The 23,556-nt window shown below is 42.4% G+C and overlaps 1 protein-coding gene across 1 annotated transcript; it reads right to left on the bottom strand.

The window, feature by feature from the left end:
- Positions 1 to 892: 892 nt before the first annotated feature.
- On the bottom strand, positions 893 to 19,755 carry UNC93A (unc-93 homolog A). The gene is made up of 8 exons (XM_049830970.1): positions 19,669 to 19,755; positions 17,087 to 17,268; positions 16,105 to 16,334; positions 12,902 to 13,027; positions 9,707 to 9,924; positions 8,434 to 8,569; positions 6,749 to 6,880; positions 893 to 1,158 (listed from the first exon to the last, which is right to left on the bottom strand). Exons 1-8 carry the CDS (start codon positions 19,753 to 19,755, stop codon positions 893 to 895), a joined length of 1,377 nt encoding a protein of 458 aa, XP_049686927.1.
- Between the last annotated feature and the right edge of the window lie 3,801 nt (positions 19,756 to 23,556).

Raw genomic sequence — 23,556 nt, 5'->3', positions numbered from 1 at the left:
CTAGATGCATATAGGTCTCAAGGAGATATTACAGCATAGGCCCATCCTCCTTTTCTCCTTCTCACTCTATGACTTGCACTGTTACCTGTATCTGCTTCATGGCTTGGTTCCCCAAGTAACACGCCCTGGCCACTTATCTTGAAAACAGCTCTGTCCATGGATGGGAAAGTGGGGAAAGTTCATCATGACGGAAGTATTTGGTCATGTGGAAGGCACCTCTTTTGGGGGAAAGCTGCTGTAAGTGGTGACGGAAGAATTAGAGACAGGAAAACCAAAAGCGAAAGAGTGCTGGGATAGAGGGATGACATGGGCAGTTGTCTGCTGACCTAAGACAAGTTGGTGGACTCAGTGGTTAGTGGATTTTGTGGTGTTCAGATAGGAACTGTAGCTATAGCCAGTTTATAACCTGATGTTTTTTACGGCAAGTGTTAAAGAATGCAGGGTAAGAACAATGTAAATCTTCATAATTAGTGGTTCCATGAAATGATGTGTTGTCCACCATCAGCTGAGCAACCACAGTTGCTGTCATCTTCTTATTTCACATGTGGGCTTTTCAGATTTGATTGTAAAACTGTGTTACTAAGTCTGATCCACAGATACAAAAATGTGAGGATTTTAAGAGTCTTGTTTACATTTATTAAGACTTTATTAATTACAGAAAAAAGAAAACATTGAGTTGGTCATCCGTATGAAGGGTGAAGTCAGATAATCTTCCCTTATAAAGCTGATGTGTCAAAAGAGATTTTTACTCCTAAGACAGTTGCATTATAGTGGCCTTGAAATCTGTCCCTTTACCATCTTTTTGGAGACAGTACACATTGGAACACCCTTGGAGACATGCCTGTAGGTGCCAGCCAGTTTGCTTTGCCTCCATTGCTCTGACCCTGTTGGATTACATGCATGATTCCTGGGTGGGGGGTTCTACATTTTCCTTCTTTGTAGCAGTAGGTGTCCCAGGGGAGCTCTTAGCTTCAAGGTATTCAACGGCTCCATATGTCACCATAGACAACACAAGCACAGACAATAAAATGTACAGTTTGATGTAGACTTGCAATTTGGTGCTATAACCAAAGGCGATGACAAATCCAATTGATTCCCAGAGACGGTAATTTGCAAAGGCAGCCTCCTTGTGTTTCTCAAATAAAATGCCATAGAGTCCTAGAAGGAAGGAGAGACACAGCTTGTGAAGATTAGGTCTGCAACCATGTATTTCCTGCAAGGGGAATAAGTAAACCACAATGGGGAAGATAGACCCTCCCTCATAAATGTCAGAGAAAGGAAAATATAAGCTTTGTCTTGAAATATTTTTATGATCCTGTGAACTGCTGTAAGTGAAAAAACAGAGCAACAATGACAAAATAGAGAATATCAGAGAAAAAGGGAAAGAAAATGGGAGGAAGGAAGAAAGGATGGGCTCTATTGAAGTGAGATGGCAGGAAGTTTATTTTTCAAACTATCAGCCACAAAAAGGAAGGTTCTTGCACTGACAAGTGGGTGAGTAAGGAGGAAGAGGAGATGGCCAGCAATGGCCCTTGGCACCGTAGAGTCTCCATGTATAAGAAGGTTGAGAAGGTTATACCAACTCCTTCCAGGCTTTCACAGAACAGACGATTTTGTCTAGGGACAACACCATCATTGGGGACCAAGTTGCTCTTTCAGTGTGGGGTAGAAAGGATCAAAGAACCATAGGGACCTCCCTGCTGCCATCCTTCACCACTTTTTGTGGGAACCTGCATGCACCCTGTAGGCACTGTCTACCTGTTCTTCAAACCATTTCTTTCCCCTGCCTAAGAACATGCAGAAACTGTTCACGTAAAATGCATGCCCCTTGTTTTCACCAGAACTTGGCCGCAGGGAGCCCCCAGGTGAGGCTCGCACAGTGTTGCCGATGGTAGTAATGTCTGCTATTCATACTTGCCAAGTTAAGAGAAACAAACTGATCCCAAACACTTAAATCAGAAAGTTGAGGAGAGCACTACAACTGGGCTCAGATTTAATATGCAGAGGATATCTCGGAGATAACCAGGTTTTCCAATTTTCAGCTCCTGGATGGATTGACAAAAAGAATATCCTTGATACATACAGAACCTCTGGGCAGCAACTGGGAAAGTTGCTTGACATAGAGACTTAGTTAAACTGATCATCCTAATGCAGCTGTGTTCACTGGGAAGCTCCCACTGAGTTCAGTCAGCTGCATACCCCCACAGCTGGGAGTCAGGGAGGGATTCCCAGCCTCCAGGTCTGACTAATCGGGCACACGGGGAAGGGGAGCGAGCTTGCTTTCCTCTGGGTGCTGAGCTAGCGTCGGTGGTGGTAAAGCAGTGGGAGTTTCCACTGACTCAGCTGTGGTGTGCAGAGAGGGAAGGGGGGGGGGGGAAATAACGTGAACCTTGACTCCTCTCATCCACTTCTCTATCTAACACCACATCTGTTTAAAATATGCACATTCAGCCAAAAGGCACAGAGGAGTACAAAGTTCTCTAGAAGTCGAGGTAGGCTCAACTAACCCTTTGGTTTGGTTAAGAAAGGGGAGACATCATCTGTATCTAGAAACTTACTGCATCATGATAGCTATAAGAGGACATTTACTGAATGTTTCAATTTAGACATGATGGAAAATCTGGACAAGTGCATCACAAGATGTACTTAGTTCATTAAACTGCCTGAGTGTAGTGTAGTGTGAATTATTTGATAATCTTTCATAGTTTTGGCTAATAAATGAACAAGCACAAGTTGTTCATATAACTTTGCTGGTGTGCCCTGTGTTATCTTCTGGAAAGGGATTAATGAGGAGAATTTAATATAGGAAGATTTCTGATGCCATAACAATTCTATGTGTAAAGATTCTGGCTTTCAGCTGGTACCTGTTTTCCCTTGCTATTTTGAAGCCTTTTTTTTCAATCAAAACAATGGGAGAATTGAGTGAGCATCTAGTCCAAGGTTCAGCTATAGGAAGGGCTGACTTGGCAGGAAAGTTCTCATTTCCAGGATGCATATGTGGTATTAGCTAGCAGTTACATAGAAGCACAATGGTGTTTTTGCCTCGAACCTAAACATTTGTCCTTATCACAAACACTGTCAAGTGCAGCGTGGCGCAAGTTGCCTGGCTGAAGCTTTAGCAGGACCTGCCAGGCTGGGTGAGTGGAGAGGCTGTTAAGTCTGAATTCTTGCGGCTCACTTCCATGGAAATTATCCTCCCTGTTTACCACTGCCCATTTTCCTACTCCTTCCCCTGGTACTAGTAGGCATGGGTTTATAACAGGACTGCTGGAAATTATTTGAATCCAGGTTTATAAACTTTCCAGACTGATTCATATCCTTTCTAAAGAAGCACGTCAGCCTGGAAGGAACTTTATTTTACTGTAGTCTGCCTGATAGCTCTTGTGCTACACAATTAGTATACCCCAAGTGCAGTTATTGCTGGTGGGGTAAGAATAGCATCTGTGTTCAGGCTAGATAAGAGAGGGCACTACACACTCTGAAATGAAGCAGCTTTCTTTGGAAATAAATGAGAGTGTCCACACGTGTACACAAACATGTTAGGAAACCTTCATCTCATGAAACCACTCATCTACTGTGAGCCTATATATCCTCTAGGGGGAACTCCAGTATTAACTATCTACAGCAGGCCAAAGTAAGCCATTTCGATTACCATGGAATGCCTTAAGTATGTGGCACAACGCCACTGTATTTGTTCAATGGTTAATCTACTGAGGCCCAAGCAGCAGTCATGGGAGCCTGCCAAAGGAAGGACCACAAACCTTAGTCCCCAGTGCTGTTTTAGAGGTCTTATCTCACCTCATAGCCTTTGGAGCTGGGAATATCTCATGTGATGTATTTCTGTATAAAACTGATGAAGGGAAGAAGAGATTTAGTCCTAAATGGGCATGTCAAACTGAAGATCCTGTTCTGGGATGCAGCATTATGGAGTATTGTCACTGCACCTCTCTGATAAGGTTTCACGTCATCACTCGATGTTGCAGTGTGACAATGTGACAAAGCAAACTCTATAATTTTATAACTGGGAGCTGTGAAACAGCTGAAGATGGTACAGACAAAAAAAGATACTGTGCAAGCGTAAGGAACATCTGGGTTTTTTCCCAGCTAACAGAAACATGAAATTTTCACAAGTATCACAAGAATCTGGGAATGGAGATGACCTGTTACAGTGCTGTAATAGAGGTCAGTCTTGTCACATAGCTGCTGGGCTCACTTGCCATCCAGTAAGCATGAAGCACTGTCCACCATCTATGCCTCATCTGGGGGCTGGGAACTGCAGCCACTTCCCAGCCACCTTCTCTGACACTTAGGTCCTCTGTACTTACCCCTTTTTTCCTAACGAGGGCACCAGGTCTGTCTTTGTCAGGCATGCAGGGACCTTACACAGGAGAAGTCCTTCTCAAAGGACATCTCAAATGCATGTAAATCCCTCAAGAGATTGGCCTGAAGAGCCAGGCTGTTTTCAGTGGTGTGAAAAGTGGACAAGAGGCGATGGGCACAAACTGAAACACAGGAGGCTCCCTCTGAACATCGGGAAAAACTTTTTCAGCATGAGGGTGACCGAACACTGGCACAGGTTGCCCAGGCAGGGTGTGGAGTCTCCCTCCCTGGAGATATTCAAAAGCTGACTGGACATGGTCCTGGGTAGCTGGCTCTGCCTGGGTGGCACTGCTTGTGCCAGGGGGTTGGACCAGGTGATGTCCAGAGGTCCCTTCCAACCTCAACCCTTCTGTGATTCTGAAAGAAGCCAAGTGTCTGAGGGCAAGACTTTCTGGAAAAGAAAGCAGCAGCACAAAAGGTAGGTCTTTTATCCCAGTGGGAGACTAAGATATGGCTCTCAAGAGTGTTGGGAAGAAGCCTGATGAGCAGTCAGGAGGAGTGTGGCTGAAGAAGTAGGAAGTAAATGAACAGCTTTACTTCAGAGAGAGAAAATCCTCACTGATGTTCTCCTTCCATGAACCTGAATAACGCGAGCACTGATTTACAGTTATACCAAAGGCACAAGGCTGTGGGTTGGGATGAGAGAAGGTGAGAGGGTGTCCCTCCCAATGTATGTACTAGCTCTCCTCTAAGGTATACGAGCTGGAGCTGCTGGATGGACAGAGAAGAATTCTAGCTTTGTGTGGAGAGGCAGGGATTCCACATGTGCTCGAAAGGAGATTACTGTCAGTGCCGGGCAAAGGACTGTGGTGCTTTCCCTTTGGCTCTCTAGGAGGAACATGACAACTTATCTAGTGGGTGAAATCATCTAAGGTACTGAAGCAACCAGAGGGACCAGAGGGAGGGAGACCAAGACACATAACCTGATGTGGGACCAGATGAGCTAGTTCTGTCACATGCATATCCCTATGGCATCTGCCAAATATGAATTTGAGATAGAGGAAAACAATATTCCTGAAATAAGAGGCAAAGTACAGGAGCAGATGGGAGAGCATTTAACTGTCTTACTGACCCAGACTATGGCATTGATTTAAAAAGAGTGTGGCTGACAGTCATGAGCAGACTTTACTGCAAGTTATCACAGACTATAGCTCTTTCTTGCCCTCTCCAGCATTTTTTAGTCTGTCTTTAATTCTATAAGAGAACTTTGTCTAGTTTTGGTTAAGGGATAAGTTTAAATTATCCCTTATGGATTTGTATCAACTCATTATCTGAACTGTCAGTACATAGTAATTGCACTGTATCACAAATCAGAAGAACATAGATTATAAGAATAACCGTAATGCATCAGGTAAGAAGTCCAACGGTATAATTCCAGTAACATGCTCCTAGGATAAAAGTGTAAGAAATGAAGCAAGTATACAGTGATGTTTCTGCCTCAATGCCCTCCTGACTCTGACAATCAAAAGACATGGGGACTTTCTGAGTTGGAGATTTCCTCTGGACCACCAGGCTTTAATAGCGCCCAAGAACATTTTTCCCTGAAGTGGTCTAATTCCAGCTTAAAAACGTTTACATTTTTGGTAATGAATTCCATACTTTGGTTATGCATTGTGTGAAAAGAGCATTTATTTTGATTTCTGTAAAGTCTGCTGCCCGATAACTTTATTTGGTGCCACTAGTTCTGTTATTAAGAGAAACAGTGAATTTCCAGTCACCTTCTTCATACTACTAATGACCTTATTGACCTCTTTCCTTACTTATCACTTGTCCAGGCTAAAGTAGTCCAGTTTGTTAGTCTTTCTTCAATGGGAAGTCTCCCATGACTCTGCTCCTTTTTATTGCCTTATGCCTTATCACATTAGATTATGATTTTTGAAATGGAGCAAATCAGAACTGCATGGATTTATTTGGTTACATAGTGCTGCTCTCTGTGGTTTTCTCCTTCAATTTTTTTCTAATAACTCCTAACAGCCAATTTGCTGCTTCTTTTGTTGCTGAGCTTTGAGTTGATTTTTTATCCAGAGTGCTCTCCTTTATTGCAAAAGACAGACTAAATGTATCATTCTTCTTAGTTTTCTAATTTTCTTTGAAATACTTATACTCCTCCAGAATATTTATTCTGAATATCCGTTATCATCTTCTGCAGTGTTCTTCTCTCTTCATCTTGGAAAATTTTGTTTAATGAGTGTTTTACTTTCTTATTCCCAACTTATTCTTATTTCTTCTACTTTCCAATGAGCTAACGTATTTCTTTTACATGCTGTCTTAAACCCATTATCATTTTTATGCATGTGTTGCTTTATAAATACAAACACACAGGTTTTTATATCTCAAGAGAATACATTTCATTGTCACCAGGACTTACCATTAGTTTGTGTCTGCCAAATGGCATCAGATAGGCCCCAAAGAGCAGGGAATATGAAAAACACAGCAAGCTGCTTAGGATGAGGTTTCCACAGCAGTAGTGCTATTATGCAGGTGGTGTTTGTAACTGTGGCTGTTGATTTAGAAAGAAAGAAGAGAAATATAAATACAATTACAAAACAGGACAGATAGCAGTAGATAACACTTTCAAATTCTTCCCCCAACTACAGCACAAGGCAATCTTAAAATCTTTCTGGTTCATTGAGATTTGTGCTGACTGAGTTGATATCACATGAAATACAAGACAATGCAGTCCTTTGACAGTCTTCAGTTAATAATTCTGAGCAGTGTCCTGAGCTGAGAGATCCTCGGCGCTGATACGGCTGTTAGCCCAAAGGACAAGAACTGCCACTGAGTAGGAGAAGGAGCTGCTGAAAGACTTGCAGTCACCATGTGAGGCACCCTTCTGCTCTCATTACCTAGTCCTGAAACGGAGGTTTTCTTTCAGGGCCAGAGGAGACAGTTAAGGATATCTAGAGGGTCTGGTGACTTTTTTTCTTTCTTTTTAAAAGCGGTTTGTAAATGAGTCACTGATTCCTCCCCCCACAGGTGCACCTTCACAGGATGAGTACAAAGACTATTAAACAGAACGGAAAGGTTCAGAGGTCTTGCATTACTAACACTATAGGTTTTTTATTATTATGATGATATTTATTTTTTTTAATCTAAAATGAGTTTCATAGCATGAAATATAGACCTAGGACAGAAGAATCTCTGAGTTAGTGACTGCAGCATAAAGGACTCTAAATTTCTTCTTCCTTGCCCAGGTTTAAAATTTCCTGTGGAGGAAATGCCTAGAATGTCTAGATGCACATTGACTCAGTCAGTGACATTTCTAACAATACAGGTTACTATGTAGTGGAAGTAAGGTATTAGTACGCTTCCCGTATACTTAGTGGATACAGGGATACAAATGAAATATTTCTTGGTATTTTTCTGCCTCCATTACTCTGTTACTCATTGGAACATTGTTCTCTGGAGAGAGAGATGCTCTTAAATATACAAACCTCTTTTCATGGCAACCTGAAAATTACCATCCCATACACAAGCCCTCAAGTTACTCTAGCTTGACACACTGGCATATGACTTTCTTTTATTTTTCTTCCCATAGAACAAGTAGTGCAAAGGACACCAGGCTGACCTTTAAAAATCTTCCTGAAATTCCCAGACCAGTTGCTGAAATTTCCAAGTTTACCATCCCCTGACACTCAAATCAACAGCATCTCTCACAAGGTTCTCAGTTGCTTTTGCTCCATAAAGGTTTCATCCTGGTGGAGAAATCCCTCTTAGGTATATTGTAGGCCTCAACATCTGTATCATAAAATCATTTATCACTGGTTGCATTAAAGCTATAAAGCATCAGAGCTGTAGGGCACTTTCTGAGTAGATAGTGCCCTCAATAGCAGGGTAAACTACACCACGAGCGAAGTGATGTAAGGCAATGACCTGAATACAGGGGTTAACTGCGCTGCCTTTCTTCTCAAGAATGAAGTTTCGCTCCAGATTGACTTTGGTTTTAACTGATAGCTGACAGAGAGCTCTCCCTTTGTAGTGCATGTAAAGGAGGGAACACCGGATTTCATATATTACATGAGGTAACCAGTCCTTCAAGTCACTTTTACTTACCTAATGCAAATAGAATTTTTCTACCCGTGAACTGAGAGATCTTTCCGAAGAGCAGAGAGCAGAGGGAATTTACAGCCGAAAAGCAGATCATCACATAACCAACGTAATGTATCCCCAGGGCACAGGTCACATATGTCTGGAAGAGAAGAGGCAGTGCTGCCACATTTTCTTCAGGGAAAACATGCAGCTAAGGTTCAAGGGTCTTAGCCTGAGTATTTGGTAAATAGCCAGCACGGACGAGATCAAAGGAGCACAGCTATAGAGTTTGCTGACAAGTCCCTGGTGTATTGACATAGTTGGCCTTCAGCAGCGATATTCCCAACCCAGTTCCCAGTCAGACTGATGCCATGCAAACAGAGCAGTAACAAGCACAAGAAATCAGACCACTGCTCGCTATGCAAATAAAACTCCTGGAAGTGGCACTAGGAATTTTTGGCCCTTCCCTTCATAGCCCAAGAGATGAAAATTGACAGTCAGCACTACGGTCATTACAGAGCAGCTCCCAAGAAATGAAGAGGACCTCACCTATAAAAGCATAAGACCAAAGGAGGTGGCCATGGAGTGCCCCTTTCAATCCATTCAAACACAGCAGCAAGTGCACTCTTCCATCTGCTTATATGCAAGGTTTAAAAAAAAGCTTAAGTATCAGATAAGCAGCTCAGGAAGATTGCCCCCTTTCTTTGGAGGCTTTCTCACTGAGTGTCTGGAGAACACACCTGCTTGTGTGTCTATGTTTGTAGAGAAAGTGGAGGAGCAGAGGTGGTTTTGATCATTTCAATCCATCAGGGTTCGGACCTGTTGCACTAGTGACTGGTGAGGGCTTTCAGCCAGCCTTGTTGAGGATTTGCTCTCTTACCGTAAAGGTTGTCAAAATAAAATACGTGATGTGTGTGCTGACTTGCAGTTATACAAGCTCTAGGGAAACCAGAAGGAAGGAAGATAAAAAAGCTTCTGGCTTTTCTCCCAGTTTGTTATTTACAACAAGCTGAAGAGTTTGAACCTGTAGCTCTCTGCTGTGGCCTCCACTGGTGAGTTAAGCTCTCGACAGTGTTCTTTTTGAGGCTGTTCCAAGGGACATATTTACTGCTGGCCTCTCCTGTTTGAAGATGTCACTCAGAGTTCATTCAAGTAGAAGTAAGCAGTAATTTAGCAAACCACCAATCGCCATTGAAAACATCTTCATTTAACGAGTAAATATAGATCAGATGCAATAGTAAGACACAAAGGCACAAAAACCAGCCAGACAGAAATAGATTTACATTGTCCTCCACACCTTTGTGTAGTCACCAGAAAGAAATCCCTGTTCAAACCCACTGTACATTGTCAGAGGGATTAGAAGACACTGTCTTTTATCTTTAAGATGCTGGAAAGTTGCTAGGAACGTAGACCAAAAGGATGGTGTCTCTAGTATTTCTTTCTCAGTCTCTGCTTGGTCAGATTTGATCTCGTCCAGAAATATAGCAATCAGCAACACAGCTAGCACACCACTAGCTGCAAAAACAAAACAAAAAGTTCATGAAAAACTGAGGAATGCTGGAAGAATGATGGGAAGTCGCTTGCTGCTGTTATTGTTCTGACTTAGTGCTTAGCTCTGTGGGATGTTTTGGCCGATGCCTTTGATTCCGCTTCAGTGTAAAGGCCATTTCTGTGTAAACAAGAAGGCCTGATCTGCATTCGCATCTTCTGCATACAGCTGTGCACCTCGCAGATCCCCTCGGCTTAACTGTGACTGGCCTGTCTTGTTGTGACAGCCGCCGGGCCAGCTGCACGGCCACAGAGGGTGATTGCTCACCCTTCCAGGGCAAGCCAGGGGTCGCAGGGATGGGGAGCTGGCCAGAAACAGCTCCCTTGGGAGCTATCAAAAGGCTTTAAACCAACACGAGAGAGGAATATTCACTTCCACTGCCAAGGTTTTCATGGCTAGGGGGGATCTTCCTTCAAACACATGGAAAGAAAAATAAAGGGCTAGAAGTAGAACTGCTGTCTTGGATCCCAGTATATGTTGCTTTTTGCTTGGGGTTTTTTTCGGTCGGCTCAGGGCCATGCTGTGACTATGGAATATGTGCTATTTTAAAGATGATAGTGAGCAACTCTGAGTGAATTGAAAAAGATGGAAGTTACAGCTTTGAACCTATATTTTCCTAGCAGAAGCAGCACATGAAAGAATACATGGGGTAGTTAATCAGAAAATGATCATGTATGTATCAGCCTAGGTTTGTTACTTGTGAAGTAAATCAATACGGTTTTATTCACGTTATCAAGACGATAACTGTGTCTCATAATATACATGAGGCAGCCACAGGTACACAACTGCTTCGTTACTGATGCAAGGCATGATTATGTTTCCTCTCTTACTTATGCTGACTAGAATTCCATCCATGGAAACAAGTGGAGTTCAGAGTAAGAGGAGAACCAACCACCTCTTCCCATCCACACTGCCCTTTTAATGTACTCCCGTGTTACTGTGTATGGGCATGCTTTTTTCTGTGAACTTTTAACGTCCAAATACATTAGCAGATTTACAGTAAATTGCCTCAATTTTTTATTGCTTATTATTTCTCATCCATGTCTCCTAGAATGAAATTGTATTCTCCAGTGTCCTGGTTCTCCACTGTGGCTGAGCTCTAAACCCTTCATGATGTAAGTCATTGTTGGCTCTGCCAGGGTCTTTATTAGTGCTTATGGGCTGATTGCAGGACTTGGGCGAGACCAGGACATCCATGTTTACAGGACAAATATTCTAACAAATATGCCAAATGAATCAAGAGCAATTACAGGAGATAAGTAACTGGATGGCTTTATAGTGGTTGGTATGAACATAAATAAAAACATCCACAGACCTTGAGAAAACTAAACAACAAAAGACTTATCCATTATTATCTCCACTCAAGCTGGGCAAAATATGTATTCAGCAACCAAATAGAGGAGACATTTAAAAAATGCCTGTGAATGAAATACTTGGCTATTTGGTTTCCCTCAAGGTAGGAAAAGTCATATCTTTTATTAAGAGCTTAAAAGAAAAATGAAACCCTACTGACGCGGGGTCAGTAGAGAGCAGGGTTGCATTCATTTTGCATGAGTAAAGCCTAAGGGAGTGCTGTATACATTAGTCATCACATTTAAATATAAACTTGTGAGCCACACCTGCCTTTAGCAGAAAAGCATCAGCTCCAGCACACTCTGGAAGGGAAGTGGGGGGATATTCTTTGCATTTTCTCACCAATTAGGAATGGAGCTTGGGGAAGGACGGAAGGTTTGCTGTGATGCCCTTGCCGGGTGAGGGCTGGCTCTGACCAGATCACACGCTCTCTGTTTAAGCGTATGACAAATTCCCTGCATCTGTCTCAGCATAGAGAGTACATCTATGTGCAGAGACTGCAAAGATATTTTAACAGAGCTAAGGTGACATATTGCCTTGCCAGATACTTCCCCTTTATCCAGAGAGTAACTTGTTTTGAGCCAGATACTTTTTGAACTTTCCTCACTGAACAAATCTTTGCACATCTATTTTTGTCTTTCCAATTTTTGATGGCATCAGCCTTCCCTGTCTTTGATTCCTTTCTAGCCTTATGCGAGGAAGGTCTATAGCAGCTGTAGTTACTAAATGGGAGACATGCCAATTCGCATAGTGCTTCTCCTTATCTTTGCCTTTCATGTTAAGGTATTACAATTCAAGCATCACAGCTGAGAATTGACTGAAGTTGTAAAATCTCAGCAGCGATCCAAAAAACTCCCCCCAAATGACTGCATGTTCTTGGAGCCGTAGTTCAGGTCCACCTCTAATTACAGTGCAGTTCTTGTGCTAAAACTGTTTTACACGTGGTAGGACACCAGCCAGTTCTGATAGGCATCCCCAGATGACTAGAATTTGGTGAGTTCAAGTACCACTAGCTGGGCTGCTCTTAGCATCTTGGGCCTCTTCATGCATATATAAATCTGACCAATGCCGTCAGTAACCAGTTCGATATTGCTGATCCTGAAGATAGTGAATTTAAAACTCTCTCATGCATAACTGGATAAGCTGCTCTAATCCTCTAACTGCAATGTGGGCATACTTTTGATTCTAGTGTGTAGAGCAACACTGACTTTGGGTGAAACAGTGGGGTCACCAGACTGGGCTTCAGCGTTATTCCAGGTGAAAAGTGTAAAGAATGTCTTGCTCCTTTAGACAAAAATGATACAGCACTGGCACAAAGCATTTGAGACTATTTAGGAAGGAGCTGTTTACAGCTCTCACATATCTTATTTCCTTCTAGAAAATTGGATTGAAGGAAGAAGTTGGAACCTTAATCTGCAGTCATGCTAGGTTTCACAAGTATAGAATCATAGAATCATAGAATCGCTTAGGTCGGAAAAGACCTTTAAGATCAATGAGTCCAACTGTCAACCAGTTGCCCACTAAACCATGCCCTGAAGTAGTAGGTTCCCCATCAGTGATTACTCATGAAAGATTGTGTGGATTACTTACCAGTGTAGATCCCTAGCAGAGTGTAGATTAAGGAGTTGGAGGGTTCTGCTGGCCCAGTGGTGTTAGTGGTATCAGTCATGCAGTCATATGCGCCACAGCATGCCAGGTTTTCTTCTGAGATTTCCACTAATTCAGTAAGAACCAAAAGAAAGGCAGGTCAGAGAAAAGATCAGATGAGTGAACACTATGTGCAAGCATATAAGAAAACCCAGCACTTGGTGATTGGTCCCGGTTTCAAATCCATCCTGATTACAGATGTTTAACTTCAGAATCCCAGTTTAACACACAAAAATTTGGTCTAACAGAAACAGTTGCTCAAGACAGAACACTGAATTCATGGTTATGTGGAGACATGGGCTAAAGCTGGAGGTTGAAATCTGAATCCAAGCTTAATTTACAGTATTTAAAGTTCCAGTGTGTATGTGTACCTCTTAATCATAATACCCCACCAGACAGCTCCCTTAGTCCCTCCACCACTGAACTGATGGACCTCAGTTCTTACAGCCAGAGCATGTTATCCCTCTCCATATAATTTCTGTGTACGTTATAGGAATGGAAACCACCTCAAGACATCTTTTTGTTTTAGAAATTTGTATTATGATTACCCACTAATACAGTCTTCCAAGAAAACAGCTTTTCCTGGCTTCGATACTTTATTACTGGCTTTATTACTCTTTGAGAACATACTTGAAACTAGAATGGTTTGGCAGGGTTTGGAGTAAGACCTTTACTTTGTTCAATCCCATCAGCGTTGTGTTGAGCATGTGTCAAAGCCACACACATGCACCTTGTGTGTCACCACAACACCGTGCCCACTTCCTCCAGCACCTTTTCTGTAAAGAAAAAAATACTAACCCAAAGTGTGAGCCTGAATAAGTTGTATAGTGGGGAGGGATGATCAAAAAACAGTACAATTATTTCAATGCTTTCACTGCAGAATTTGTCACTGGTCCAAGCATAATAAAGGGCAATACAGTGTAACTTGGCTGATTTCTTAAACAGAACTTGATCTGTAATTTTTCAATTAGGGTTATTGTGTAACTACTTTTAGTGTGTTTTTCCCCATTGCTTCCAATCAAAGCTGCTGCAATGAGAATCAGCTGTTTAACTAGCTTCATAAACAACTTTAGGTTCAACATCAGATAAAACTTAATAACATAAAGAAAATCATTACCTTATTATAGCCAGTGGCTACAGCTACACAGTTTTGAATAAACACACGCTCAGCAAAATTACCATATGCAAAAGGTGAGTCACACTAGTAAAGTGTGGAAATGTGTAAAACAAGTTTTTTATCTGTCCATGCATCATCTGAAGATGAAGATGCACATGCAATTAGTGATATGGAAGCTGCAAGGCAAGGTTTGCTCTGTTCCTCTGGAAATAAAGCTGCAATATTGATGAGTGAGAAAGGATGATTCTTGTAATTTACATTGATTACTGCCTTCTGTTGTAGTGTTACCTCATGGTGTAGCTTGCCTTGCTGTATCTGGATGCAATGATGCAGTCAGTATGTCAAGTGTACGTACGTGTCTGAATTTTATGCATTTTGATTCTGCAGATACATACCATATCTTTCCAACTGCTCAGTGAAATTACACATTTTAAGTATATGAAAAATATGGGTGGATAACTTTCCTGCACTTTCAGAGGAGAGGAAAAGAAGGGAGTGAGTGGACATCCTTACCCCCTTGCCCCCCAAGAAGCTCCCTCTAGATTAAAGCTGAGTCTCACTGAGAAGGCACAGTTGGGAAGCTTATGGTATGACTGCTCATGACTCCTGTGAAGATATGCAAGGCCTTTGGCTTTGAGAGCTGTTCACAGCACACCTCCCAGGAACACAGCATTTTCTGAAATCTAATGTAATTGATAAAAAAATAAGTAAAAGGGCTTCTTTAGAATTTAGAGGAATATCCTCAGATGTAAAGCTAGGAGGGGATTTACAAGACTAAAAAAAAAAAAAAAAAAAAAAGGAGTATTTTAATCCTCTTATTAACATGATGTGTGCTGTGAGGCAGAGAAGAGTAACATGGTCACAGTCTGCTGCAGACCCCACAGCTGTACCACAGCCCCTACCCTGCAAGTGAAATCAGAACAGGCAGTCCCTCCCTAGGCATCGTGTGGCTCAGCGATCAGGTCAGCAGGGCTCTGTTGCACTTGATACAGCCCTTTAGCATTCCTCTTTGATGGTGTTTCATCTATAGTTGCTTGGGTTTAAAGGAAGCATGATCCTCCGTAAGTATCACACCTTGTGACAACTACTTTGCCATAAACCCAAGGATTCAAAGAGTAAAACCTGATGCCAGCTCCCTGTCATTCAGTTTTAACCTAATACCTATTCGAATACCCTCCAGAGGACATACTGCTTAACTGAGCCAGGGAAGAGAGGTAACTTCTTGCTATTCATAGTAGCAGCGTATATGGAAAGCTCTTTCCATGTCCATCCCGTTCTGACTTTGACAGGACAGGGAATGCAGGGGAGACTCCAATGATGATGCACTGTAGCACTTTGAATCTCTAAAGTGGCGTCCAAGTATTAATTTCTTTTCACAACTTTAAGGCTTACATCAATTGCACACATGGGAAATGAGGGCAGTGCTTTTGAGTGATTTCTTCAAGCTACATCGGCATCTGCTCTCTGAGCCTGAAATACAGCAGAGGAGTCCTGGCATGCAGACTCCTGCCAACAGCTACTTCAATTTCTTCTTGACAATTCTGTAAAGGACTCGTTTTCAGCAAGCATCAGCGTCAGCTTGACTAACCTTGAATGTTTAACAGCAAATTAATCCAATACTACAAGCTTTGTGAAAAGGCTGCTTCAGTGTTTTGCCTTTTGTTTTAATCCACTTTTAATGGAAGTCAGACGTGAAAGACTGTCACTGCCAGCAGCCAATCTATGCTTTATAACACAGGGGTGGAACTCAAAAGGAATTCAATTGACATCTATTTTTGAGCTAGTTGTCTGGACTCTCTTTATAGCTGATGAAGAGTTGATAGAAAATAGACACTTCAGAGAGCAATTTAGCCCATCTATTTCAGACATCTACCTTCAGATAAGCTCACTCACATCTGAAGTGCCTGTTTCCACTGACTATGAAGGCAATTGAGTGTCACCAGCTTAGCTCCAGAAATCTACCTTTTAACTATCTAGAACTAGCTGGTGTTTATAGAAAGAAGCAAGAAGAATTTAAAATACATTTTACCTTTGGTGGAAGCTTGGCTAAATATCAAGGATGAGATAAGATTTCCCCAGATGCCGGAGGACTGAAATATCAGAAAGAAGACCCCAAAGTATTGGTTGATAATGTCTTTCCCATTTTTTTCTGCTTTCTCAGCATATGAATTGCCAGCAATGGTGAGGTAAGTGCATTTGGCAGACCATAGCGGTGCTCCTCCTAAGCCCAGGATCACAGAGGTAGGGATTAGTGTGTACCTGCCAAAGAACACTTTATTTAGCATAGTTATTATCCATTAGCATAATAATCATTTTCCCAAAGATCCAGAGGCAAAAATAGACATCAAAGAAATAGATTTATCCTTTGTGTGATTCAGTGAATCTGTTACATGGAACCAAGAAAGGGACAGTCTCATGAAGTTTAGGATGTGCAAGCACTCCCAGCTGTGCCTAGGGGCTAGGCCTAGGCTGTGCTCATGTGCCTTATCCTCTTGTAACTGAGAATTAAATTGCACCTGCCCTTCAGAAGATGAATCACAACAACTTTCCTCCACAGAGTTGCGTCCCCTGTCACTGGAGAGCAGAGTTGTTCATCCACCTCCAAAAGGGCAAGGCAGGAGCTGGCCTCCTCCTGTGGTCCTCTGTTCCCAGAGCCACTGGCTGGAAGACAGCCTTCCCTTCAATCTTTTCAAAAATAGTCCTAAAAGTAATTTGGATTTTAAATGAAACTTCTGATTTTAAACTTTTTTTCTGAAAGGAAATCTCTGCTACACACATGAGTTAGAGAAGCAGCTTCAGGCAGGCAGATGGAATCATTCATTCTGCCTTTCACTTCTCTGCTTCATTTGCTACTGGATTTATTTATCCCTGTTTCTTGCAGGTAACACCTTTTGCATCCAACTCTCAAATCCACAACACAGAGGTAGAGTAGGAATTGAGAAGAAAAAGAACTTTGTCCTCACTGATTTTGTTCAAACACAATAGGCAGGGATAAAGCATTTAAATTGTACCAACTAGCGTAGAAGTTCCCTAAGGAGAACGCGATGTAGCAGCACATAGAACCCGCGATGGTCCACTTGCAGCCCAGCTTCTTGATGAGGATCGGAGGGAGGAACATGGATGATAAGATGAGCGCAGCATAGAGAACGCTTAGGGAAGCAACGCCTAGGCCTTCTTCTGAGTGGAGACTGCTCTGCAGGGACAAAAACAGTGGCTGAGACAAATTTTATCACAGGCACATGTTACTATGGTGTATAGAGAGTGGCTTTAGGCAGAAATAGAGAGACAGAGAAGCTGGGGTTGGGTACTACTGTCTCCTTTCCCCAAAGCAGCCTGATTATGGATTTACGGTTTTCCTCACAATGATAGCCCATTTGTGAAAATATGATGCAAAACCAGGTGAGGATTGCTCAGATTCAAAGCTTTGGTAAGTCAGACTTTAGATTATTTAATGTAATTCAAGTTTCTCTTTGAAAGCAAGCTGAATGAAGAATAACCTCTTTTCCTGGCCTTCACTTTTTGTCTCAGGCAGGAATATCCTCAGATCTGCATTGGAAGGGCTGACTTAGCAACAGTGGAATATTCTTTGCTTTAAACTTCAGGTCTGATAATTTTTAAATTCTTCAGGGGCCAAGGTCCAAATATCCTAATATGCTCACAGCAGCTCTTTGTAGTTGGAAGTAACCAATTCACCTACATTTTCACAAGGGAGGCAAAACATTTTACTGATCTAACCAGGTTTTATATTTTTATGCTCAGAACAGTTGTCCTCTCATCTTGATACTGCGAAAGTTGCAATGAGAACATCGAGATGCTGCTTATCAACATTTTCCTGTTTGTTTTCATTAGAAGCTGACACAATCCAGTACGATTTTGGAAGGGGGGATGGATGCTTGTGGGGTAGCACTGGAGAGCACTGGAGGAGATTGAGGCTGCTGGTAGCCACACTGGACACTTCCAAGCCCTGCGGTGGCTGGGTGGTCCGGCCGTGCAGGACCATGGTGGCAGCCGTGCAGCACCCTTGGAGAGAAGCAATAATCAGGACAGTGAGGTGAGGTTGGTTCTCTGTCGAGCAGTGTCAACATGTTTGAGAATCAGAATGGTTGTTTTGTAAACAGGCAAAGAGGCTTCCTGATCACAGAGGTCTTACTTCTGAAACACCACATGCCTGGTTTTGTCAGCTACAGCTTCCAAAAATTAGAAGCCAGGACTCCAAAATCGTATGATTAGCTTAATTTTTACTGGTTGGGGTTTTTTTTGGCGGTAAGGAGGATGTTGAAATAAATGATGAAAATTTTTCAAGCTTCTCCTGCAGTCTACAATACAATAAAATAACCTACTTTTGATTGCGTCTCAGCAAGTCGTCTTTAACCACCAAGACAAAACGGAGAGAGAAAAGGGCTGCTTCATGAATCAGCACTACTCCCTCCTGCAGCGTTAGGGCAGGCTTTATGTTCGGGCACTTAACCTGAGCATGCATGGTTTCAGATGCTGGGGCTGACTCACAGCTTCTTGGGTTTATCTTCCCCTGCCTCGTTAGTCTGCACAGGTCATAACATCATCCATTTTGGGGACTGTTTTTGCAGAACTTCTCTGGAATTTGACAGTGTCAGCAAACAGCAACTGCTCAAGGAGAGGAGAAGGTGGACAGATGTACAGAGCTAGCAAGGACCTCTTTCTGAAATGAGGTCAACTCCTTGTTATTGCAAACAAGCGCATCATGTCATGTATCAAGCTCCACCTTTAAAGCATACAGATTCCCACACCAGTGGCAAAATACAACCTGATTGATCAGGGTCGTCTTTTAATATCCTGCCTAAAGTTGCTCATGGGTGGCTTATATCCATTTATTTATCATTAGACCAGCAGAGTCTTCTAGTCTGAGCAGTTCCTCCTTGGGTTTATCTACTCTGAAGTATTCACAGACAGCAACAGCAACCCTCAGTCTTTTATTTTGGCTATGCTAAACAAGCGAGCTCAGACGGTATCCTGAGTGTTCAAGTTGTTCTAGAAAACCATTTCTGCTAGTGTGTTTTAAAATGGTAATGCCAATACAAGCCACAGCTGCCCTTGACTTAAAATTATATTTTTCATTATTATGTTATATCATGATGCCAGGAATTACTGTATTGTTTTATACCTAAATTATTTAATGGATTGGGCATACATTTTTATTATTTTACATTGCTGTATAATAATAATAATAATAAAATTATAGCAATTTAGAAATATTCAAAACAAATTATTTCTAGAAATGGAATTTGTTTTCCCTTTTGCAATATCTTCTTTTGAGAAAAATCTCAGAGAAATATAGTTTTCATTCAAACAACTTTTATGCACCTAAAGAAGTAGTCTGACACAAGTATTCAAACTATTTGAGAAGTATTAGAATAAAATATTTAGTAAATGCTATGGATCTGGGTGGGGAATACTAACCTGCACCAAGCTGATGTCCTAACCCACTTCATAAAAAATACTGCGCATGCCTTCCTCACAGAAACTGTGGAAAGACTGGTGGGTTTCACACTACTAGGTGGCCTGATGTCCTTAGAGGCCAACTGTCCTGCCAACCAATGCGAGATGGTCCTCTTACCTGTAGATTCTGGAGTCCTCCATAAGCAGTGAAGAGAAGTAAAAATCCAAAAGAAATGACCAAAACATTCTTAAGATTCCTTTCCATGTTGATTCATATGAAACAAAAGGTCTGAAGATGGGCAGAGCTGATCCAATTATTCCAGGAGATGCTTTGAGTTGGAGAAAACCAGCTTATGTTTTGTTGGAAAAGGTCACTTCTCACTGGTTTTGTAGAGGAAAGAGATGTTAATTATTTGAGGATTGGCCAGTGAACTTTACTTGTACAGATACTGAAAACTCCTTACAGAGTTGTTACTCATTCACCTGTTATGAGTGAGGCAATAACGAGTGCTCCCAAAGGACATCTGTCAGGTTTTATTGCATAGGTACATAAGTCACTTGCAACACTTGGACTGAATTAAGGATTACAGTCGTAAATTATATGGCTCTCTCCTATCACTAGCATGGAAGAAAAAAAATTGCAAGTGGTGAAATGACTGACTGGCATAAAGATACACTGATCCACAAAGGGCAAAGACTAAAAGATTGTACTGAATTTTATATTAGGCCTGTTGCTTAACTAAGGTTACAAAAGTGTGCTAGGAAATGAGATTGCTTGTGTTACAGTGTTGTCTGTATACACCAGCTCTATAGCCCTGCAGCATAGCAAACCAAGTTTGCTGGCTAGTTGGCAAGCGAGAGAGTCTTCATCTGTAGTGAACCCTGAGGCTTTAGTGTTTCAAATTTACCAAGTCATAGTCATGAAAATAACTTTTCCCTATCTTTCCCATCAACTCAGAAGCCAAGAAGCAGCACGGATTGAGCAGATACATGAAAAAGCAACTTCCCCTCCCCTCCTCTGTCCCCTGGGAAAAAAAACCAACCAGCTTTTGTGGGAAGTATTTTGCCTTGCCAGTGCTGCCCAGCTCAAGGAGCAAAAAGTTTCCCCCTAGCCAGCCAGCCTTGCTATGTTCCCCTGCTTTCCCCTATTTTCAGAGCCTGCCTTTGTGAAGTTGCATCGTCCGTTTGCTCGTGACACATTGGCCATCCTGCAAATCCTGACTGAGCATTTGAGTATTGCCCTTCTGAGCACACAAAGTCCTCCCTGCCCCTAAACCTGGCAGGGCAAACAGACCCTTCCTGCAGCTGTAGCAATGGAGGGGTTTGAACCTGGGAGCAAAGCGGAATCCAAAAAAGTCCATTCTATATGTAAACAGATTCAAGTGGAGGTGGTCTGTTGGGTGTCCGTGGTGTCCAGTGGGAATGCAGAGCCACGACTTGGTCTAAATCCCACTAGATGGCACAATTTTGCTTCCCACAGGGGCAATCGAGGGTGAGGGGAGGAAGTTTTAATGCATTAATTCATTTAAGATATTAAAGAGGTCACAGCTAGTTTCTACTTTGGAGAAAATTCTAGTACGTGCCTTTTAATTTTCTTCTTTTGTCTTATAATCTTCCTGAATGAAATAATGCAGAAAACATAATCTTTTAATTCTCTATTGTTAATAGTACTTCTATATTGCAATCCTAGATAGTAAAATACCGTCTTTTTATTTTACAGGCTACTATGCTCAGCATACAAACACTTTCAATTAGATCACAATGCTACTCTTGTTTTGCAGTGTTTGTAAGCCTCTACAACGCCTATAAACCAAGCTGGTGATACTTTTTCGAATCTTTTGGGGTTTATGGACCATTGCAATTTTCAGTTGAGGAAATTTCAGAAGAAATTTACAGCTGGTGATAACATGCTTGTTTCTGGTTTGGACCCCTTAGAAATAGTCTCTAAAATTCTAGAGGTTTGAGATCACAGGTTTAAAACCACTGGAAAAATGAATGAGAAAATCTAAGAATAATGCTTATCCTAAACAAAAGCATAATTATCACCTGCTCAGGCCGAGGCAAGAACCAAGGATAGTGCAAAGCGCACCCAGATATAAAAGCCTTTATTTTAGTGCTCTTTCTTGCCATTAGCAGTAATAAGAACACAGCTTTAAAAAAAAAACCAACACAGCATTAACTGGACGCTATTTTTAAAATGCACTGTTGGATAGGTTGTCTGGTCAGCATTTTTGCTCTGGAGAAATTCTTAACTCCTAACTCAGTCACGTCCTCTCAGCAGCACAACATTGGAGAGCATATGGGGGATGGTGGGTTTTTCTGTGGAGGTGTTTTTTTCTCTCTTTTCGACTGATCAAAGACGTTTTGGCCTGTCCCACATTGCTTACCCAGAGCTTTGGGTTATCCAACGGCCTGGTCCTCAGCCCCTCCTTAGGAATGTGCAGAGTCTTTATCAAGGAAATCTGATAAGGCTGAGGATCTCTTCCTTTGGTACCAGGCAGCGGGCAGCTCTGGCAGGCCTGCTGTGTATCACCCTTGACACCGCTTTCATTCTCCCTGCCAGTCTAACTAAGATTAAGTGAGCCTCAGGAGCCGTGCACTGCATCTTGGGCTTAGCTTTCGCATGGGAGACTGCAGCCACCAAACTGAAACGTCTCACAGAGCGCAATCACAAAAATGGGAGATAGATGAGGCTCGTTAAATTCATGACTCCATCCCAAGCTGATCACACTTATTTTCCGGTGTTTATTTTCTCAGTGTAAATGAGGGCAGCCTTTGCTTAAAAGATTATAGCACCAGAGGCTAATCTTTGGGGGCATTTCTGCTTCATAATTATCAATTCCCTATTTACTCTTTGATACTGTTTCGGCAGTTATTTTAACAACAACAACCACCAAACAAACAAACAAAAAACCAACACCAAGAATACTCACCATAGGGTTTTCTGTCTTAGGAAGCTTTTAATTGATTAGCTCCTTGGTGGTACACAGTATCCCTTGAGTCTATCGTAGAAAGGATGAGTGGTTTTATATGCCAGCTGGCCAATGGCTTGGCCACCCACCTAAGACAGGCACGTGTTGCAAGAACAGTTCTCAGAGCTGGCCCGAGCTGGCACTGGTCCCTGAGGAGATGACACTGAGCAGGAGTAGCAGAGGACAAGTGCTTGCCCATGGATGCCTCCAAACACAGGGATGGGGAGAGGCGAGAGTAGAGACAGAGTCTGCATATTCCCACTTGAAGAAATGAAGCTGATTCCTGCCCTTTTTCCCATGGTGAAGGTATTGCAGATGTACTAGAGAGGAACATCAGGACTGATCCTGTTGTCCTGACCGCTAGCAGTACTACAAAGCCCTTAGGATACTGGCTTGTGCTGGAGCAATTCACTGTGGCAAAGCCAGCAGATTGCATCGTCCTTCTTGATAAGTTACAGAGAACTATCTGGCTCTTGCTCCCAGCCGGTTGAACCCATGCTGCTGCTATTTAACCCATCCTGTTGGACACATGAGCCCTGAACTGTCTTTCCAGAGGCTACTGTGGGATAGTCAGGACCCTCCTTTGACTAAGCTACCACCACCCTAAATGCTCACCTTCTGGGGCTGTCACACAGAAGACACCCTTCATGGGCTGTAGCAGTCTAGAGCGTCCTGAGGAAATAAATTACTTCTCCAGAGAGTGGTGTACATGTAAAACATATGGCTGATGCATCAGGCAACATTAAATGATCTACATGTGAAAAGTCTTTCACAGTTTGCAGATGGCATAGGAAAGCATGGCTGACTCCTAGGAGATGCCCGGGCGCGTCTAACTCTACTGCAGCCACTCTTTTTTTCCAAAGTCCTGTTCTCCCAGAAAACTAGCCTGCCCTGACATACCTGCATTGCTCCCACCTGCCAGACCAATGTCTGAGTTCTCCATTTGTATTAGCCCCTTCAGAAGAAACGGGGATAATTAAAATTCAGGGCTGCTTGGTCCAGGCTGCCTATGCAGCGGTTCCTTTCTTGCTGTGAAAGCCTGGCCATGTTGTTCTGTTCTTCCCCTCCTCCTTCACCTGTGCTTGTGCCCTGCT

The sequence above is a fragment of the Accipiter gentilis genome, chromosome 28 (genome assembly GCF_929443795.1).
Source record: "Accipiter gentilis chromosome 28, bAccGen1.1, whole genome shotgun sequence".
In the NCBI taxonomy this organism is placed as follows: Eukaryota; Metazoa; Chordata; class Aves; order Accipitriformes; family Accipitridae; genus Astur; species Astur gentilis.
This window is presented reverse-complemented; position numbering and strand designations above follow the sequence as displayed.